The sequence below is a fragment of the Gavialis gangeticus genome, unplaced genomic scaffold (assembly GCF_001723915.1).
Source record: "Gavialis gangeticus isolate Ggan-Ray unplaced genomic scaffold, GavGan_comp1, whole genome shotgun sequence".
In the NCBI taxonomy this organism is placed as follows: Eukaryota; Metazoa; Chordata; order Crocodylia; family Gavialidae; genus Gavialis; species Gavialis gangeticus.
In genome coordinates this window covers 33,334,048-33,352,339 of record NW_017729001.1, presented here as the reverse complement: position 1 = coordinate 33,352,339, position 18,292 = coordinate 33,334,048, and the positions used below count along the sequence as shown (strand labels likewise).

The 18,292-nt window shown below is 54.2% G+C and overlaps 1 protein-coding gene across 2 annotated transcripts in view; it reads right to left on the bottom strand.

Moving 5' to 3' along the window:
* Positions 1-18,292, bottom strand: part of MYO18B (myosin XVIIIB) — a 166,923-nt gene that overhangs the window by 46,427 nt on the left and 102,204 nt on the right. For both annotated transcript variants that reach the window (XM_019507347.1, XM_019507346.1), the window contains exons 29-35: positions 17,812-17,966; positions 16,767-16,890; positions 16,091-16,291; positions 15,113-15,223; positions 13,594-13,698; positions 11,182-11,334; positions 8-121 (exon numbers count right to left, since the gene is read on the bottom strand). In XM_019507347.1, coding sequence (XP_019362892.1) covers positions 8-121; positions 11,182-11,334; positions 13,594-13,698; positions 15,113-15,223; positions 16,091-16,291; positions 16,767-16,890; positions 17,812-17,966 — 963 coding nt within the window. The remainder of the gene's footprint in view (positions 1-7; positions 122-11,181; positions 11,335-13,593; positions 13,699-15,112; positions 15,224-16,090; positions 16,292-16,766; positions 16,891-17,811; positions 17,967-18,292) is intronic.

Genomic DNA, 18,292 nt, shown 5'->3' with positions numbered 1-18,292 from the left:
CACGTACCAGGTTCTTGTTCCTGCTGATGGTCTCCAGCTCCACGTGCAGGGTCTCCAGCTCCACGGCCATCGCCTTCTGGGACGTCTGGGCCTCCGCGCATTTGGCTTCGCTCTCTTCCCACTGCCAGGAGTGGTGGGAGACAGTAATTACATCGGAGGTCTCTGGCTGCACAGAGTCGTTTAGCAGATCGCAAGTCTCCCTTTGCCGCACAGCAACATTTATTTGCGTTTTACTCCCAGAGCTTTTTCACCTATTAAAGTACGACCTTTTAAAACTGGATGCTTCCCGCGAGGCTGTCTGGCTTTATTGTACACTCAAAGTGGCTCCTTTCTAATGGTTACAGTGCCATGAAATAGGACTCCAGACAGAAATGCTCGCGGGTGCTTCTCTGGGAGGGAAGACGCGCCTCGGCCGTTGTTCGGGTCTCTGCAGACCTAAATGGAAACCCTCAAAGCAAATGGCCATCTTGCTGCAGGCTGAGGCAGGCAGCCCTGCTGAAATCCTCCCGTCAGTCCTGGCAGCGGTGGAGGAAGCCAGAGCCGGGATCATTAATTTGCAAAATTATGTGAATTACATGTAATGCGTGATTAGAGCAATTCATGATTTGGAGTTTGCAAATGGGCCTTTCATGTCGCATAAATTGCATTTGCAAATACACATGGAAGATCGCATTTACAAATGCTAATTTGCTCTTGATTTTTATAGCTCAGCCATTAAACCAACAATGATCTTAAATGGGCTACCAGCATCTGGAAGATGTAATGCCATGCTAAAATCTTCCGAGAGCTTGCTCCGGTGGAGCGCGGGGGCACAACCGGCTCTAGGACACCCAGCGTCAACTCCAGCCTCACAGACCCCCTTTTTTTTTTTTTAAAACTCTCACTGCTTATTTTCATGAGCTACATGTTCCAGCTCAGGCTACTGCCTCCTCTCCAGGCCGTACCCCAGTCCTCGCCGGACGAGAGCGCGTCTGCATCGAGGGTAGGAGCTGCGAGCGACTGCACCCTCCTGGGACAGGCGGTGAGGAGACGTGCACCATCCAAACCGCCCCACAGGGATCATTTCAGGGGATGGAAAGTACTCAGCTTCATCATGGAGTCCTGCCCGCATGCAGCTCCCCTCAATGCGATTGCACCACCAAAAAGGCTGTATGACAGCAGCAAGCATCTGGACCCCAGCTAAAGACACCCTCCAGCCAACGGTGCCTCTCCTGCGGTGAACCCCCCCAAGTGTTTGACTGAGACAAGGCATCAGAGATGCTTCAAATAAAAAAAAAGAGCTTACCACGTGCTTCTCCTACCTCACGGAGGCTTTCTTTGGCCCGTTCCTACCCTGGGAGCGACTGACCGCGTTGGGGTCAATGAGTGACAACTGATGCGCTCGCAGCCCCGGATGGGGCAGCCGCCTGCCTTACAACAGCTAGAGACAGACAAACAGCCTGGGGGTCTTTAAAAAAAGAATAGTAATAATAACCTGAAGATGTTTTAATTCCTTTTCTCTTCCTCCTCCTAACACAAAAGGGGATTATAAAGCACTGTAACTAGAGCAATTCTCACTTCATTTCACTCAACAATTTGGGGTGATTGAGACGTACTTGGAAAAGTGAAATAGGTAATTTGCTTCCTCCACGCCTAATCTGCAGAGGAAATTGAAGTCATTTTTTCCCTTAAAGTCAATGATTCTTTTTATACAAGTAGCACCAGGGAGATTTCCTCGGTGCTGCAATACGGTGCGTTTTGCTGCCAGCACCTAAAGGGCCCGTACGCTGGCTCTGTACTTGGAGCGCTTCCAGAACCAGGGTTTTCTCAGCTCCTGCTCGCCTGGCTTCTCACGGGACAAAAGCCACGTGACGCACGCTCCAGACGACTCCCCGCGTGACTCCGGAAAGGTCTTGACTGTTAATTTTACTGCGCGCCTCTCTCATAGCTAGCCAAGGCTGTGTCAAGCCGCTGCGCTCCACCTGTGCCAGAAAAGCACCGACTGAGCAGAGCTCTCGGCTTTCGGGATGGACCCGAGGGCAGCACGCGGCTGGACCCGTCTCAGCAGCTCAGTGTCACGCTGACGGCAGGCCTGGATTTAGACAGCTTTGGAGATATGGAGAACTATGGAGAGCGGAGATGAAAAAGTCCTAGCAAGGCATTTCATCCGTTCCCCTGCCAGAGGGTCGTCCCTTCTGCTGCAGCTCTGAATGCCACGCTCAGGCTTGTTTCCAGCACCAAGCAATGACTGCTCCCAAAAAGAGAGCTCTCGCTGCCCTGGTCACTAGCATTCAACACTGTCCTTCACTTAACTGTATCCTCACCATCCTATTGTACAGCCCTTCAGCCAGAAAAAAAGCAATGCTCTTCCTCCTGCTTACATGCCCCAAAATGAATTGCTACCCATTGCAGCCTTGGAAGTGCCAAGGGTCCTGTACCGGGGTGATACACCCCTCCACAGACCAGATGCATCCGGCACCCCATCACCTTGCATCTGCTGTTGGGAGGAATTGAACCCAACATATGTTTTCCCTTTGGACGCATGCAGGTATCCCTAGTCTTGCTGCACGCACTGCAGAAGTGCCAGGCAGCCCAACTCAAGCTCCAAACTCTTGCAGTTGAAGCCAAGGGGAAGGATGCTGCCATTATACAAGACGTGATTTTGCAGAAAGAGAGGCCTGCGCGTGATACGAAGCCATGCTCCTCTGGCTGTCGGTCACCTCGCCTGCCACGCGCGCCGTGTGTCTCCATCCCCAGGCTGCACCTTCTTACAAGCCAGGACTCGCAGCTCTCCGAGACCCCGGGTGCCCACAGGAGCCCCAGACTCAGACCGAGCCCCTGCAGCCCTATTGCATTGCAGACGAGCACTCTCAGTAATCCCAAGTCTTCTCCGGGAGCTGTAATAAACTCATTTGCTTCCCTGGGGATCACGGCAGAAACAGGAGGCGAGGAGGGACAAGCTTGGGGGCTGTTGGTGCACTGGGTTTATTCAGCCCTGGATTTTGGCCTGCTCTCCACCAGCTTCAGAAATCCCAATGTCTGGTGTCTCTGGGACACACCGCTCCAACTACAAGGCGCCCAGTGAATCTTGCTTCCATTATGAAAGGGCTCAGCTGACCCTTTTACAAAGCAACGCAGTCCATCATGCTGTTGCCCTGATCAAACCCCTCCAGATCCACAGCCGGGGCAGCTTTATTATCCCTGCTAAACGACCGCGCTTGGGATAACCTCCAGGCATGTAAGTCAGCTGGAAACACGATGTGAAAGCACCAGCTACAGCATGGGGGCATTGCCTGGTTCAGGTCCCATAAAAGTGTTATTAAAATGATATTTCCACTGATTCCCAAAATGAGACAAGTCTGGAGGAAGGTAACATGAGCTCCGTGTCCCTGTGCTTTCCTCTCCTCCAAAGGGAAGCTGCTTTCCGTGCACACACGCACGTGCAAGCACACTGGTCCTCCCGGCTGTCCTTTAGCAGCTGTGTCACGTCCCCATGGCAGAGAGATCTGGGAGGGTCTGGATTATAATGAGTTTCAGCTCAGCAACAGAGGACCCAAGGATGCCTATGGTGTAGCACTAATTGCTTTAGAAAACAGAAGCAGCTGAAACTGCCGTGGGTACCTGGGCCACTCTCTGATTACAGATCAAATCCTTCTCTCCTGGGGTTGTACAGATAACACGCTGCCAGCTCCTCCACCGTGCCCATGGAGTTCCCCTTCACCGTGCCCATCTTGCCCCAGACAATTCACCCCCTGCCTCTTGGCTCATGGCGAGACGGGGGGTAGGAAGAGCATCCGGTGGGACAACTCAGGTTTTAGCCAGCCTCATGAAGGTCTCGGCCTGCCAGGTGCTAGCAAGGATCCAGAAATGATGCAGAGCAGAGATGGGAGGTCATATTCTGCCTTGAGGCTCATGGATGTGGGCACATTATTGGTCCGGGCTCTCCCAGTGCACATCTCCTCCGAACTTGGACAGTCACAAGACCAGGAGACGTCTCGACCGCAGCGTGATGTGCCATAGCCAAGCCTGATCGATGAGCTTTTCATGAAGCCGCCCGGGCGGGAGATTACTCCAGCACGGCGAGGCCAGAGCTCACTGTGCCTTTTTGTCATATCGAGAACAGATTAAAAGCAAAATAACTACGGATCCATCACTCCCCAGGCAGCATGGCTTCTCCACAGGCTAGCCAAAGCCAGTGGAAAGGCGGTGCATTTTGCTGGCAGGCTCTATGATGCGGACCCTCGTGCTACTCGTTTCCTGGGATGCTCTCTGTGCTTCCTCCCTCTCCTGGCTTGCTTCTTCTTCGACAACCCAGTCTCAAATGGACAATGCTGCCTGCCAGAGCCCTTCAGCTTTCACCATGTCCGAGGCTGCTGGAAGTGCCCGTGCTGGCGACCATGGAGGAGACGACCTTCTCCAGAAGCCCACCTCTCCTTCCCTCGGTTCGAATAAACCCAGGGGCTCTGGACATGACTCTCTGTACTCCTCAATAAACGCCCACCTCTCTTCTGCTGCATTTAATGGAATTTTCCCACTCAGGAAAAGCAAACTGAAACTCCCCTAAAAAAAATACATAATGGATGAACTGATGAATAACATTAGTGAGCTATGCTAAGCCATCTGTTAAATACCTGTCTTAAGTGGATGCTTCAGACTTATTAGGATACCAGACGATGCTCCAGGACCATATGGGTTTGGATTAACCAAAATGTAACGTCTTAGGGAAGTTTTTATTCTTCTCGTTATCAGTGGAGCGGCGCGTAGAATTGATCAGGTTTTGGAGGCCCTGCTGCAAATGCCGTTGGAAATCATTTGCATTTCAGGGCGGGCATCATCACAAGGTGGTTTGAATGCAGCCAAAGCCTTGCCACAGGGTCAGGACGTTAGCAAGGCATTAAAAAGAGATGCTGCCGAGGGCCCTGTGATGCAAAGCTGCAGGAAGAGGGCAACAGGGAAGCTGGTAGGACCTTCTCATTATAAGCCCCTACCCAAATCACTTGGCTTTTCCTACAAAGGCAGCCAGAAAGCTGCCTGAGGGCTGATGAGATGCTGTGTGGACACGGCCCCTCATTGATTGCATTTCTGGCATCCTCTTCCTCATCTCAGCGAGTCCCAGGTGCAGCGCGATCGCACGCCTCGGGGAGTGACACCTTCATGGAGCCAGGAGGGGAGAAGGACGCCCTGATCGAGCACAAGGGAAGGAGGGGTGAGAGATGGCAACTGGCTCGACTTGAAAAGCAGCAGAGCTGCTCCTGGAAGAGGAGGAAGCACCACACTAAGGGCAGCAAGGGCGGGCAGTGCCACAGAGCCCCCATTCCAGCTCAAATACACGGTCCCTGCCTGCGGGGCACCCCACACGGCCCCCTGCACGCCCCAACCATGGCCAAGTCCCCCACCGCTTCAACCCAGGGGAGATACCGGCACATGCGAGGCAGCTCGCACACACGGCCAGCTCCGTCTGCCCCTCTGCACAGGGGCAGGAGATGCATGGGGTGGGCTGAAGGAGGGGACACCGACCCTATGCATGGTCACAGCCCTGTCAAGCTCCCGGCTTGGACCCTGAAGAAGTCTTGCACAAGATGCTCCTCCTCCTCCCTTCCTTCTCTCTCAGCACTTCTGACTCCCCAATGGCCTTTTCCTCCTCCCAAGGTGCTGCGCACGGTGATCTCTGAACCAGTTAGCCTCCAAGGTGCTCCCCTGCCCTGCCTTCTGCCTGCACAACAAGCTGTTTGCGAGTCCCCCCGAACCTGAGCAACCGCGTGCAGGTGACCCCGGTCTCCCGCATCCCTTCCCACGCCTGGGCTGAAGCCCCGGACCGCGTGTAACTGGAATTTGCAAAGAGCTTATGTACAAGAACCAGCATTTCCTACCCCCTAATAAAGCCATAAATCCCAATGAGTAGCTAGAGCAGCTGCTGTACTGTTTAGCAGCCTTGTTCTTTTGCACTAAAACCTTTTCATTCAGAAATAGCTTCCTTGGAGTCCTTTCATGTTAAAGCAGTTTTTTATTGCTTACTGGTGGTTTTAAATGTCATTATTTGAATTAGAGGATTTGGGAAGAAAAAAAAATCTGGGATTTAACCAGCTGCAGCCTACGCTGAGCTCCTAGCAGAGAACTGGCCAGTCTGCGCAAAACAGAAGCAATGCATTTGCTCGTAAGTATATTAGCAACTCGACATTTGAAGAGTTAAGGGGCAGGTTTTAAGCCTGAGTAGCAGTCAGCAGCACGCCCTTTTGTGCCCGGTGGTTTATCCCTTAGGAAAGCGTGCCATAAGGGTCAGTCACTGCAACTCTTCTTTGTTTGAAAAAAAAAAAATAATGGCTATATAGACAGGCTTGTCGAGCAGTGACGAACTGCCCAATTAACAACCCTGGAGACGGAGATGGGGAGAGAAAATGAACACGCGACATCCGTCTTCTGTGCCAAAGTGCACTGTAAGGGACGATCAGGGATTAATTTTTTAACTGCGGTGTTATAACTGGGGGAAATGGGTCAGGAACAGGCTCAGGAGCAGACAGGGAAGGGAGCTCATTAGTTGGAAAGCAGGCGCTCCGCGGAGAAGGGTGCTCGGGGGTCCAGACCGGCCGCGTCCGAGCTGCAGCCACGGTCCCCCCTGCCACCAGGCCTGGCCCCGGGGGCACCCTCTGCCGTCGCTGCATCGTGGCTGCTACTCAGAGCTCCTTCCCTCCATGCAAACGAGCTCCTAATGACTGAACGCCGGCACCATCCTGAGCAGCGTGTCCAGACAGAGGCAGGATTCATTTCCAGACCCAGGAGCTTGGCTTGGTTAACACTCTGGGCAGTGGGGGGGGGCAGCCAATTTCCTGTGAGAAATGCTTTATTGTGAACTGATTGCTCTGTACCAAATGCAAGTACAGTCTTTCACTGAGGACTGTGCCCGCATTTCCAGCGCCGCCGGGTCTGCCTGCTACACAAGCTATATCTGAAACCGCTGGTCTCTGCAACAAAGGTCTACCTTTTCCAAGAAGCCTATGGCAAATATTTAAGAAATGGTAAGACCGCGACCGTGCAAGCCCACGGATAGCCAGAACTGCAGGGTCTCTTCACCCAGGCCTCAGCACAACTCTGCATCTACTTCGTTTTTAACCAGCAGCTCATCTCCACAGCAAAGAGCATAAAAGATGAGATGTTCCTGAAGCTACCAGCCCGTCCCTGCCCCACAGACAAGCTAAATCAGGAGTTCACAACTAAAGGCACCCCTCTGCAGACATAACGCACCCCTCCAAAAGGGCCGGCTCTTGGTTTTCAATTGGTTTTTGACTACAGAAAAATCACAAAAGCAATTCCTCTGTTGCCAAGGCCTCAACCAGATCAGAATTGGTTTAATGCTCTGGATTCCTGTTGGAAACCTTTGGGTTGCTCTTGTCAATCGTGTTTACCCACCCAGCAGTACTAACAGCATGTCATCCTATGGCACTCTTGAAAGAAAAGGACCTGGGGGGACAGGGGACAAGAAGCTGGACAGGAGCCAGCAGTGTGCCCTTGGTGCCAAGAAGGCAACCGGCGTCCTGGGCTGCATCGGCAGGAGCGTTGCCGGCAGATCGAGGAACATGATTCTTCCCTCTTTTCAGCACTGGGGAGGCCACATCTGGAGTCCTGTGTCCAGCTGTGGTCCCCGCTGCAGAAAGGATGTGGACACGTTGGAGAGAGTCCAGTGGAGGGCAATGAAAATGGCTGGGGGCTGGGGGACAGGACTGGGGAGGAGAGGCTGAGGGAAATGGGCTGATTGAGTCTGCAGAAGAGAAGACCGAGGGGGATTGAATAGCAGCCTTCACCTCCCTGCCAGAGGGCTGCAAAGAGGATGGAGCTGGGCTGGTCTCAGTGGGGGCAGATGACAGGACAAGGAGCAATGGGCTCAAGGGAAGTTGAGGCTGGATAGTAGGAAAAACTCTCCCACTAGGAGGGTGGTGAAGCACTGGGACAGGTCACCCAGAGAGGTGGTGGGGTCTCCACCCTTGTTGGTGTTTAAGCCCCAGGTAGACAAAGCCTTGGCTGGGATGATGTAGTCGGGGCTGGTCCTGCTTGGAGCAGGGGGCTGGGCTGCATGTGACCTCCCGAGGTCGCTTCCTCCCTCGTCGTCTCCGATTCTGTGACTAAGGATCTCAAGGCACCTTGGTCGAGAATCACTGCCCTAAATACACAGAAGATGCACTGGCTCATCGCGGGATCCCTAAATGAACGATGGTAGATGAGCGAGAGCAGGGAGCACACGTGCATGAAGAGCAGACAGCACAGCTGGTGAGAGGATTATTAGCTGCAGCTCAGCATGGCCACTAATTGGCATCCATAGCACTACAGCCTTGTGGGATGGGGCGGGCAAGTGGAGCAGCACATAAGGTTTTAACCCAAAAAATCCTAAGGCCAGCACTACGCCAGCTAATCAGGCCTCCTGGGGACCACAGGCTATTAAATACGCTTTGCCTGGACACCCTAAACCCAAAGCGAGCAGGGTGATTTCCTGCCTCTGAGAGGGCCCAAAACTGCGGGCTTTTCTGATGCGCCAAAGCTAAGCTTCCCGCTCCCCCCTTTCTGACCCAGCACCGCCTGGGGGCTGCCATTTGCTGCCCCTTTGTAAATCCGGGGTGCCTTCCCCAAAACCTAGTGCGCCTGGATGGCAGGCAGCCTCCTCTGCCCCCGGCGCTGAGCAAGCCCCGTCAGACGCAAAGGCAGCTTCACGGCGGCAGAGCAAACACCAGCTAAGGGGAGCAACATGCACGCTCCTTCCGGTTGGCGGCACAGGGCAAACAGAGACGGGCTCGCAACTGAGCTCACCTTCCCCGTTTCCCTCCGTGCCCGGTGCCACCAGCTGCTGCTCGCAGATGTTATTTATGCAGAGCCATTATCTCAATTATAGATGTCTGTTACTGGAAGTGCTTATGCCTCCAGATTAGTTTGTTTCCAGTGGAAACGTACAACGCGGATTAATTACTAAATGGTTCCTGAAGACTGGTGTCATTAAAGCAACATTGCTCGCTCGCTTCTCCTTGACGCGCTGCATTCTTGAGCGGGTGCAAGGGTTGCCGCTATCAGTCACGGAGCAGGAGCTCAGTGCAAGGCTCTGGCTCCCAAACGGCCCCCACGTCCCGCACCCGGCGCGCCGGGAAGCACAAGCTAAGGTGTTTTGGACGTCTGTGCCATGGTTGCTAATGAGAACAAATGGCAAAACGCTCTAGCTTCCACTGTCAAAGTCCAACAGCCCTGGCAGGCTGGGGGCACAGCTCACCGAAGGGCAAGATTGGACCGCTGGCTGTTCCCGAGAAACAGCAAACCATCCCGTCCTTGGCTCCTGCTGGCACCTTGGAGGCCGGTATCCTCTGAAGCTCAAAGACACAGAAACCCCCAGGCCATGCCCATGTGAGCAGAGAGGGTACACATCTACACCTGCATTAATGTGCTTTAGTTAATGTGCATTAAATTTAGTACCTCTGGGCGTGTCTACGTTAGGTAACGCACATTAAATCTAGTACCTCCATTGTGAGGTACTAGGAAAATGCACATTAGTCTGTCTTAATGTGCATTAACTAAAGAGCATGGGTTTTTAGTGATGCTTAACGTGTATTAGCTTATTTAATGTGCATTAACTAAAAAGCATGCGTGTTGAGTGGCGCTTTAATGTGCATTAAAATAGGCTAATGAGCATTCAAGTGCACATGTAGGCACGCCCAGAGCTTCCAAGGCCAGAAGCCGCTCTGAGCAAGCTGGGGATTCATGCTTCGTGCAGTGCAAGGCCCCCCCAGACCCACTCTTAGCCACACACTCCAAGGACTAGGGGACTCTCAGAAAACCGAAGGCAGCTAGTATGCCCAATTTTGCAGCTAAGGGCTGGGATTTCAAACCCTGCTTGGCAGGGCTTTTGTTGGGGTTTTTCCTATATGGCTTGAAGCCTCCATGAGCCTTCCTCTCCATCAAAAATGAATAAGGAAATGTCTCAGGACAGACCTCCCTCACTTCTGTGCCGTGCTAGTTACGGCGCGCAGGACGGTGGTGCATAGAGCAAATTAAACTCTGCTCCCTGCCCAGGTTGGAACATAATACACAATGCCTATAACAATTTCCATGACAACAGATACTAAAAGATGGGCCTTGGGATTTCATTTACTGAAAGGACAGAAAACTGGCTGAGAAGACCAGTAACTTGGGCTGTAAAAGGAAAGACTGAAAAACCATATGCAACCGTAGTCACCTTGGCTATATAAATAGTGCCCAACACAATTCACTCGAGAGGGGAGGAAATGCTTTGCGAAGAGGTGTGAGATGCATTAGCTTCGTGCTCAGGCGTGTGCCTGGAAGCTGCCGCTATCGGGCTGCACAATTAACAAGGTAAATGCTGTAAATATGCCTTGCCCCATACAATCTCACATCTCCACCTTGGTTCAGCTAAATGAATCATGCCTGTGGGAAATGCCAGCCTTGCTTTGCTAGATGTGTTTAGCACTATTCATGAGGTGGGTGACGGACAGCACAAAACAGCCATTAGCCTTCATCTCATGCATAGTAAATGAAGTTCACTCCAAGACGCTTTAGGGCCGAGTTCAGCGTTTTCTTTGTGTTTCCCCCCGCGCTGGAGATGTGACTAATCGCTGCCAGGCAGCCTCGCGTCGGCCCCTACGTGCTTGGTTCACCTTGCCAGTGCCGTAGAGGCAAATCTCCGTACGCAGCCCTCCGGCAGCATCCCATTGACTTCAGCAGCCCGAGTCTCCACCACCAACTTGCCATGCCAGGCAGCGATGCCCTCAAACACACCATTTCCAACCCAGGGTCTAGCTTCCTCTGAAGGCAGAGGCCAAAAATAAGCAAGCCAGGAGATGTGGGATACTGAGGGGAGCTGTGAAGTATCCGAATCAATAGGTTCATTAGGCTGCATCTCTATGGGAAAAAGGCTGAGATGTGAATACGTTAACGAAGCTACAAGAATCTGGTCCTACCGGAGCCGAGGCATGTTTGTTCCTAACCCTGACGTGCAAATCCAAGTTATTAAGGCAGGGGCCTCGCCAGTGAGTATGTGAGCCCACGCACAGAGATTTCCTGACTGTGCAGCCCTAAACCAGCAAAGGTTTGCATGCTAGCAAAGGCTCGTTGGAGAGGGCTGATGCTGGGACACTGGAGCTGCGCTAGCACCTTTGCGCACGGAAACAGAAGCGCCGAATGGAAAGACGCCACGCAGGTATATCGGCCTCTCACCTGACTGCGAAGTTTCTCCGCTTCCTCTTTGCTGATGGACGGACTGGGATCTCCCGCGGTCGCCAGCAGAAGCTGCACGTCTGCAAGCAAAGCATGCGTCCTCTTGAGGTCCCGCCGGAGCCGCTTCTCTACATCGAAGTCCCGGTGCCCAATCTTGGGGGAGGGAAGGGGACAGAAAGGTCTTTGTTAGCCTCGTGTGCATGCAAAGATGCAGGCGGGCTTGGTCTGTCTGAAGCAGTAGATTTCAAAGGAGCAGCAAAGAAATCATTTGGGGCGATTTGGGAGGTCCCTAACACATTAAATGTTCTTCGGTGCGTGACACGCGTTATAGGCAATGCATGGGCACGGCTAATCCAGGATCGACCCCGCTCCACAGCATCACTAAGAGATTTCATCTACACGGTCACCCCCACCCAGCAGCGAGCAGATGCCAACAGACATCTCTGCTCATCTGGATGAGACGTGGGGCTCATCCTCATCTGAGCCCTTGAAGAAGCACTGCAGCCACCCTTACACACAGCCCCAACGCAGCAGGACCGATGCGATCCTCTCCTTGCTGCTGGGCTCACGGCTGCCAAGGCCGCTCGCATGGAAGAACAAGGCAAGGAGGTGGCAGCATGTCTGGGTGGGCTCACAACCCTGCAATTTATTTGGGGTGGGGAAGAGAAAACCAAACCCACGGCTAATAAAGGTTTCCTTATGAATTAGGCAAAGCGCCCATTGCTTGTCATGAAAGGACTCTTGGAAAATGACTGCTCTGCGGTTGCATCGTGCATCCCGTGTCTGCGGGCAGAGGTCTGTCTGTTGGGAGATTTGGTGAGCTATAATGCCGGTCTGGAGCATCTTCACCTGACAATTTTCTGCCACGATATTACTTTGAAGCCCTTTCAAGAAAAGGGAATGGAAGGGAATTTAAAACATTCTCCCCTCTGAAAGAATTTGGGAGTAACCATGGATACAAGGATAAGAGAATTAGAGAAACCCCAACAAACAAGGACGGGGTTTCAGTGCCTGCTTTTTCGGCTAATTGGAAAGTGGCAGGCTTTGCAATTTGTGCTTCATTTATCTCTCTTCTGCGCCTTCAGATATGTTCGTTATTGTCTGTTCACTGGTAAAAATTAATTATGTGGGTTTCATCTGGTAACCTGCCTTGAAGCTGGGCAGCACTTTTCAGAAACCTGAAGAAAGGGATGGCTTCTCTGCTGCTTTAATTGATTGTTACACAAATAAAGACTAAGCCCCTCTGCAAGCTGAACCAAGTTTCTAATGGCCCTGCAAGCATAGCAGATTTGCTTTCGTCCCAGCCCTGCCTCGGGGCAGAGACCATCTCCTGTCCTGCATCTGCGCATGGGCGGCATGGCCGGTCTGCGCAGAGCTCGGAGGCCGAGGTGACACGATGGACCATGTAGCTACCACTACCTCCTTTGGAAAGGACCCTATAACACTGCCGGTGACTAGGCCGCTCTGCAGCTCACATACCAAACTCATCCATCTTAATTTATGTACTCTACCAAACAGGAGAAACATGCCGGGCTGTTAGGTAGTAATGCCCGGCATTTATAAAGCAGGATTTATTCTGACAGTTCCCAAAGCATTTTACAAGCTCAAAGCCTACAGGAAGTTATGGATAGGCCTCATTAGACCATTCTGCATCTACCCTGAAACACATCCACCATTGCACAGCATTGCCAGGCTCCAAAACTCATTGAATTTAATGAACGCACACAACTGCCAGACCTAATGAATCCCCGCCAGCTTGTGCCAGTGACCCAGCGTTACACTCGCTCATGCCATAACTCCAGATAATTAGCTCCTACTCTCCTGTGCACAGCCTTGCTGTAAAGCCATTTTAATTGCATCATAATGCTGAATTGTGCAAAGGCACTTTGGAAACATTAACATAAGGACCAAGAGCCCTGCAGCCGGTGCAGACAGAAGGGACCAGCGATCACCCAGCGGGGCTGCTCAGCTGTCCAGCCTGTAGACTGGGTATGCAGGTGAGGACCAGGCCTCTCCACAGAAACCCCCCCACTGCAGATGGTGCCTGACACGGTTCCCAAACTCAGTGAAGCTGGCCATGTTAAACGCTACCCATTGCTACCAGATGCACACAAGACAGTGGGCATAAGATCTGGTAGGTAGGACTGTGCCTACCAGGCAGAAGTGGGAAGAGGACAAGCTGCAAAGCAGTTTTGCTAGAAGGGGGATGATGTTGCCCCGTTCTGTCTGCCTTTGTCTTCCAACCAAACCCTTTGGCCCAGGGTAACTGCTGAAAGGGCAGCTGTGTTTGCAGTGGGGGCATCCCAAGGGACAACGCGATGGCTCCGTGCTACCGTCAAGGATTAGAGACGCGCACATCTGCCGCATCCCCGGGTCTGGGAAAACAAGGCCGGATGCATTCCCATCTCCTACCTGCTCGCAGAGGGTGCCGACAAGCCCTTCCAGATCCTGCTTCTCGTGGAGGACCATCTGCTTCTCCTCGAACTCCTGCTCCAGCTGCATCTCCAGCTGCCGGAGCTGCGCAGAGGCAAGAGGCGCACACAGACACCGCTGAGCAGGTGACCCCTTCCCCGGGCACGGCTGGCAGGAAATTAGCAACTCCTGCCGAAGCGCGGTTTGCAGAAAAACAGGGCTGCTCGCAAGTTGTGCGCTCTCTTCGTTACCCGAGCAGCAAAGACCCGCGTGAGCCCAGGGGGAGGCATGCACGCATGGGTGAGCCAGGGCCCATGGGCAGGCAGTGAAAACCGGCCACATCCATAGTAATCACTGGCTCATGCCTAGATAGAGCCAATAATATCTAGTCCAAGGAAAAGTCAGGCCCTACAGCTCCTCGGGACCGCTCAAGAGCCTGGAAACAAGCCTGGCCACCCTGGGCCCATTAAGGGACCTCTGCAATTCCTCCCCAGAGGAGTGGGAATAGCGGGGACCTCACACAGGAGAGGCAAGGATGCAGCCGCACATGTCTGTACAGCTCCCCACACACAGGGGACCGAACAAACCGAATTCATTTGGCCTCTGGTCCAGCACCATGTACTGCCGCATGCGGAGATAACGAGGCAGCCATGGCAGAGGGAGGACTGAGCTGCTGATTGGCCAAAGGAGCTTTGCCGCGGACGGAGGTGGAGGATGGAGGTGCAGCTAGACCCATGCTCAGCAGGGGTAGGAGGCGGTTTGTTTCCCAACTCAGCCTCACTGCTCCGAGCCGCTGGAAGGTCCTTGCCTCGGGACGGCTCCAGCCCGCCAAGCCGCCGGCACGGCACCTCCGAGCTCTGTCTGCTCCCCACCCGCTCGTGACATGCCTAGGAAGCTGCTTGCAAGGCAGGTTCACAAGGGGAAAGCCAGCAAGATGGTAATGCAATTCCCCTCTAAGATAACCTCTGGCATTTACTTATTTGGAAAAAATATATATATACACACACATGCATGTATTTGGGAGAGAGGGCTGCTACCAGCCCTGGCTGTCCAGGGCGGGCTTGCACAGCACAGCTTGATGGGAAAGCAAACCCCTGAAAAACCTCTCAGAAGAAAGCTACTCTCATCGACCTGTGGGGCGTGCTTGCAAGGAGGACGGCTGACCCCCAGCTTATCGCCAGCTGCTGAATGGCCCGGCAGAGCCTCACATTGCTCCTCTGGGCTCCCCCAGGCAGTCTTCATGGGGATGCTGAATGAGGGGGCTGGAGGCAGAGGTGTCCAAGGACCCGGAGGGGGTAAACGAGCCAATGCCCGGTGGGCCCAGGCTCCATTAAAGCCCCCCGGTGCAAGCCCTTGCCAAGAACAACTTCCAGTTGCAGTTGGCGCGGAGTCATACAGTGAATTAATTCCATAATTGCTCCCCAGGCAGCCAAAAGCACGTGCAGGAGAGAGCCCCGCGCCCCCTCTCCCCCCGGACAGCTCAGCGGCGTGGTTAATAAGGCATCCCACAGCCACGTACCCTCCTCTGGCAGGACTGGCGAACATCCTCCAGCTCCTCGTCCTTGTCTTCCAGCTCCTTCTGCTGCATCTGCTTCATTCGCTCGATCTCCATCTCAAGCCGGAGGTGGAGCTGAGGAGACCAGAGACAAAGCGCTGGATCGACCCGTGCACTTTCCAACGCCCGGGCTCTTCCAGGCAGAGCTGCAGGGCACAGCTGCCCGTGCACGGTGGAAGAGCGTCCCACTGGCAGGCGGCTCGGCCATGACGGACGCTAAATATTTCCTAGCAGAAAGCTGACAAAGTGGGCACCTGCTACGGCCTGTGGCCACCCTAACGCGACACACCTGTCACCCATGCCCAAAGCCAGGAGGGTTTCTGCACCCGGGATCACATGAACGCGGTGCTGCTAAAACACCTTTTCCTGCCGGTTTGAACACTGGGGTGGCCACGGGCATTCGCAAGAAGCATAGGCAGGGACTGTATTTTCAGAAACCCAGAGGAAGAGGCTGGCTCACATGTTCACCTGGGACTTCAGGTTCAATCCTGCTGCTCCTCACATCTCACGTAACTGTGGGCAAGGCACTGAGAGCTAGAGGCGCAGCGGGGACTTCAGCACTGCCACCTCCTCCTCCCCGGGAGTTGCAACCGCAAGCCCATCCCAATCCAAACGCAGCCAAGATGCAAGGGCCGTGGGGTTGGATCCTCCAGCTGAGACCGGAGAGATCCAGCTCTGGAGGAGGGACTTGAACCCAGGCCTCGCTCCAACCTTAGAGGCTATCCTGGGACAACTTCTCTCTTAGCGGCTCCCGCTGAAGCTGCCGCACTTTGCACAGCTCATTAAAACCCTTCCTCCTTCCTGCTGAGCTTGGGGATGGGTTGGGGTCTATCAGCCATGCGGGGGTGCTCCCACAAGGCGAGAGGCAGAAGACGACGTCTGCAGACCCCCACGGGCGGCCGGGCTGGGCTGACCGCTCCCGGGCACAGGGGAGGGGGTTACCTGCTCCAGCTGCTCGATCGTGGTTGCTTGGTGCTTCAGCTCTTTCTGCTGCTCGGCAGCGCTGGCCTCCAGGTCCCAGAGCCTCTTCTTCAGGGCAGGCACCGCGTTCCCATCCAGGACCTCGGCGGAGGTGAGCTCCTGCACGCGCGAGGACAGCACGGAGACCCGCTGGCTCAGGCCGGAGGTTTCCAGCTCCTTTTGCTGCGCGGGAGAAAAGAGCCCATGCGCTCAGCCAGCCTCCGGTTAGCGCTCCCCGAGACCACCTCCTCCCACGGCTCCACTTGGAAACCCAGTGGGATCAGGACTTCAGTGGAAATGGGAGAAGAGCAGCGCTCATCGCAATCAGGAAAATCTGGCCTGACACCAGCATGAAGCCGGCTTGACGTGGTGCCGACACCGTTTGTGCTGCACCCTCGCTACCGAAGTTGGCAAAGTTGCTTGCACTTGGCTTGGGCCTGTCTTTCTGCACAGAAAACCAGCGGTCTGTCCCCTGCTACGTACCAGCACTGCGCATCCTGCGACACGCTAAAAGAAACCAGGATAAAGTTGTCTCTAGCAGCCTGATTTGTCTCTGATTATCATTATGGTAATTACAATGATTACAGCTTCGCTCCTGCTGCTACAGCTGCTCTGGAGACCTGGCAATATACCGCGGAAAGGGCTGTTTTCCCCTTACCTCTAACCTCTGCTGAAGTTTCCCCATCTCCCATCTGACGGCAGTGTTTTCCTGGGTTGTTTTTTCCCGAAGGCTCTTCTCAAAGGCCGACTCTCCCAGGGCTTGGGCTAACTGCATGTCAAACCTGCCACGTGGGAAACACGCGCGTTATTGGGGACAACCTCCCGGAGCGGGGACACGTGGATGTCGCTGCATGCAGCGGCTCCCAGGCGGGACAGCGAGGAAGACCCAGGCCGTTAGCACTCATTCGTGCTTGACTCAGCTAGTGCTTTTGAGGGGACGTTTCATGGCTCCTCTTGTCAGGGGGCCACATAGGATAGCGAGCGCCTGCAATGCACGGCAATCAGCAGGTGGATCATTCTTTACTGCATTTAAGTGCCCGCGGCCCCGTGCACGCGTCCAGCCAAGAGCGCAACGTTAGGCAGAGCTGGAATCGAGTGAAGCCGTCACCCGGCGGTGACGGGGACCCTGCACTGCACTTCTCCAGGCCGGTTTCCATCGGCTGCACCAAACCTTGCGATTTCAGCACGACGAGGGGGTGAGTCGAGCTCTGCACCCTCTCGCTGGCTATGGCACGGGGTTGATCCCCAAGACTCTCATCCTAGCTCCCCGCCACCGAGATCCCATTTCTACCCGCAGCATCTCGGGACGCGGCGGCCGAACTCGCCCCACCTGCGCCGTCCCCTTCTCCCGGCGCGAGAAGGCAGGGACCCCCCAGCCACCGCCTTGCTCGTTACAGAACGATTCGCGTTATGGAAATGTGTTGCAGTTACACGGCAACAGGAGGTAAAAATAACCTCCCTGCCTGGCACCACTGCCCATGCTCTACGCAGGTAAAAATAACCGCCTCATCAGCCAAAGCTTGAGGCCTCCCGGAGCCGCCGAGATGCCCTGAACGGGGATTGCGTTTCAACTCTGCGCACCGGAGGGCTGGCAGCCCCGGGCAGGTCCTTGAAGAAGAGATTCATGATTTCATATGACCCCAGGCCTCTGCGGGTAGAAATGGGGTCTCGGTGCAAAAAGGGTGAAGGGCTTAGGTTTTTACTTTTTCTGCTTCTTCTCCAGCTCGTGGCTGCGGCTCTGCTGGCTCTCCATCAGCACCCGCGTGTCCTCCAGGTCGCAGGTCAGCCGCTTGCATTTCCTCCTCATCTGCTGCGCCACCTTCTTGGCCCCTTCATAGGCGCTCTCCACCTCGCCGAGCTGCAGGATAACGCAGGGATGCCCTTACTGTGGAGGACCAGCCCCAACTACATCGTCCCAGCCAAGGCTTTGTCAAGCTGGGTCTTAAACACCACCAGGGAAGTGCTTTCCTGCAGCTGGATCAGCATGGGCCACGGCTTTCCAACACCGACCGGGCTTTTCTGGCGGCTCAGGTTTGGGTCTTCACCGCAAGCACCTGGCCTCTGAAAATCAAGCTGCTTCAAATCCAGCTTCCCTAAAACACTACTGCTAATCTCATTAATCAGCTCTTTTTTTTTAGCATTTTTAGATGCATTCTCCCTGCAGAGCCCGGCCGCGATGCAAGG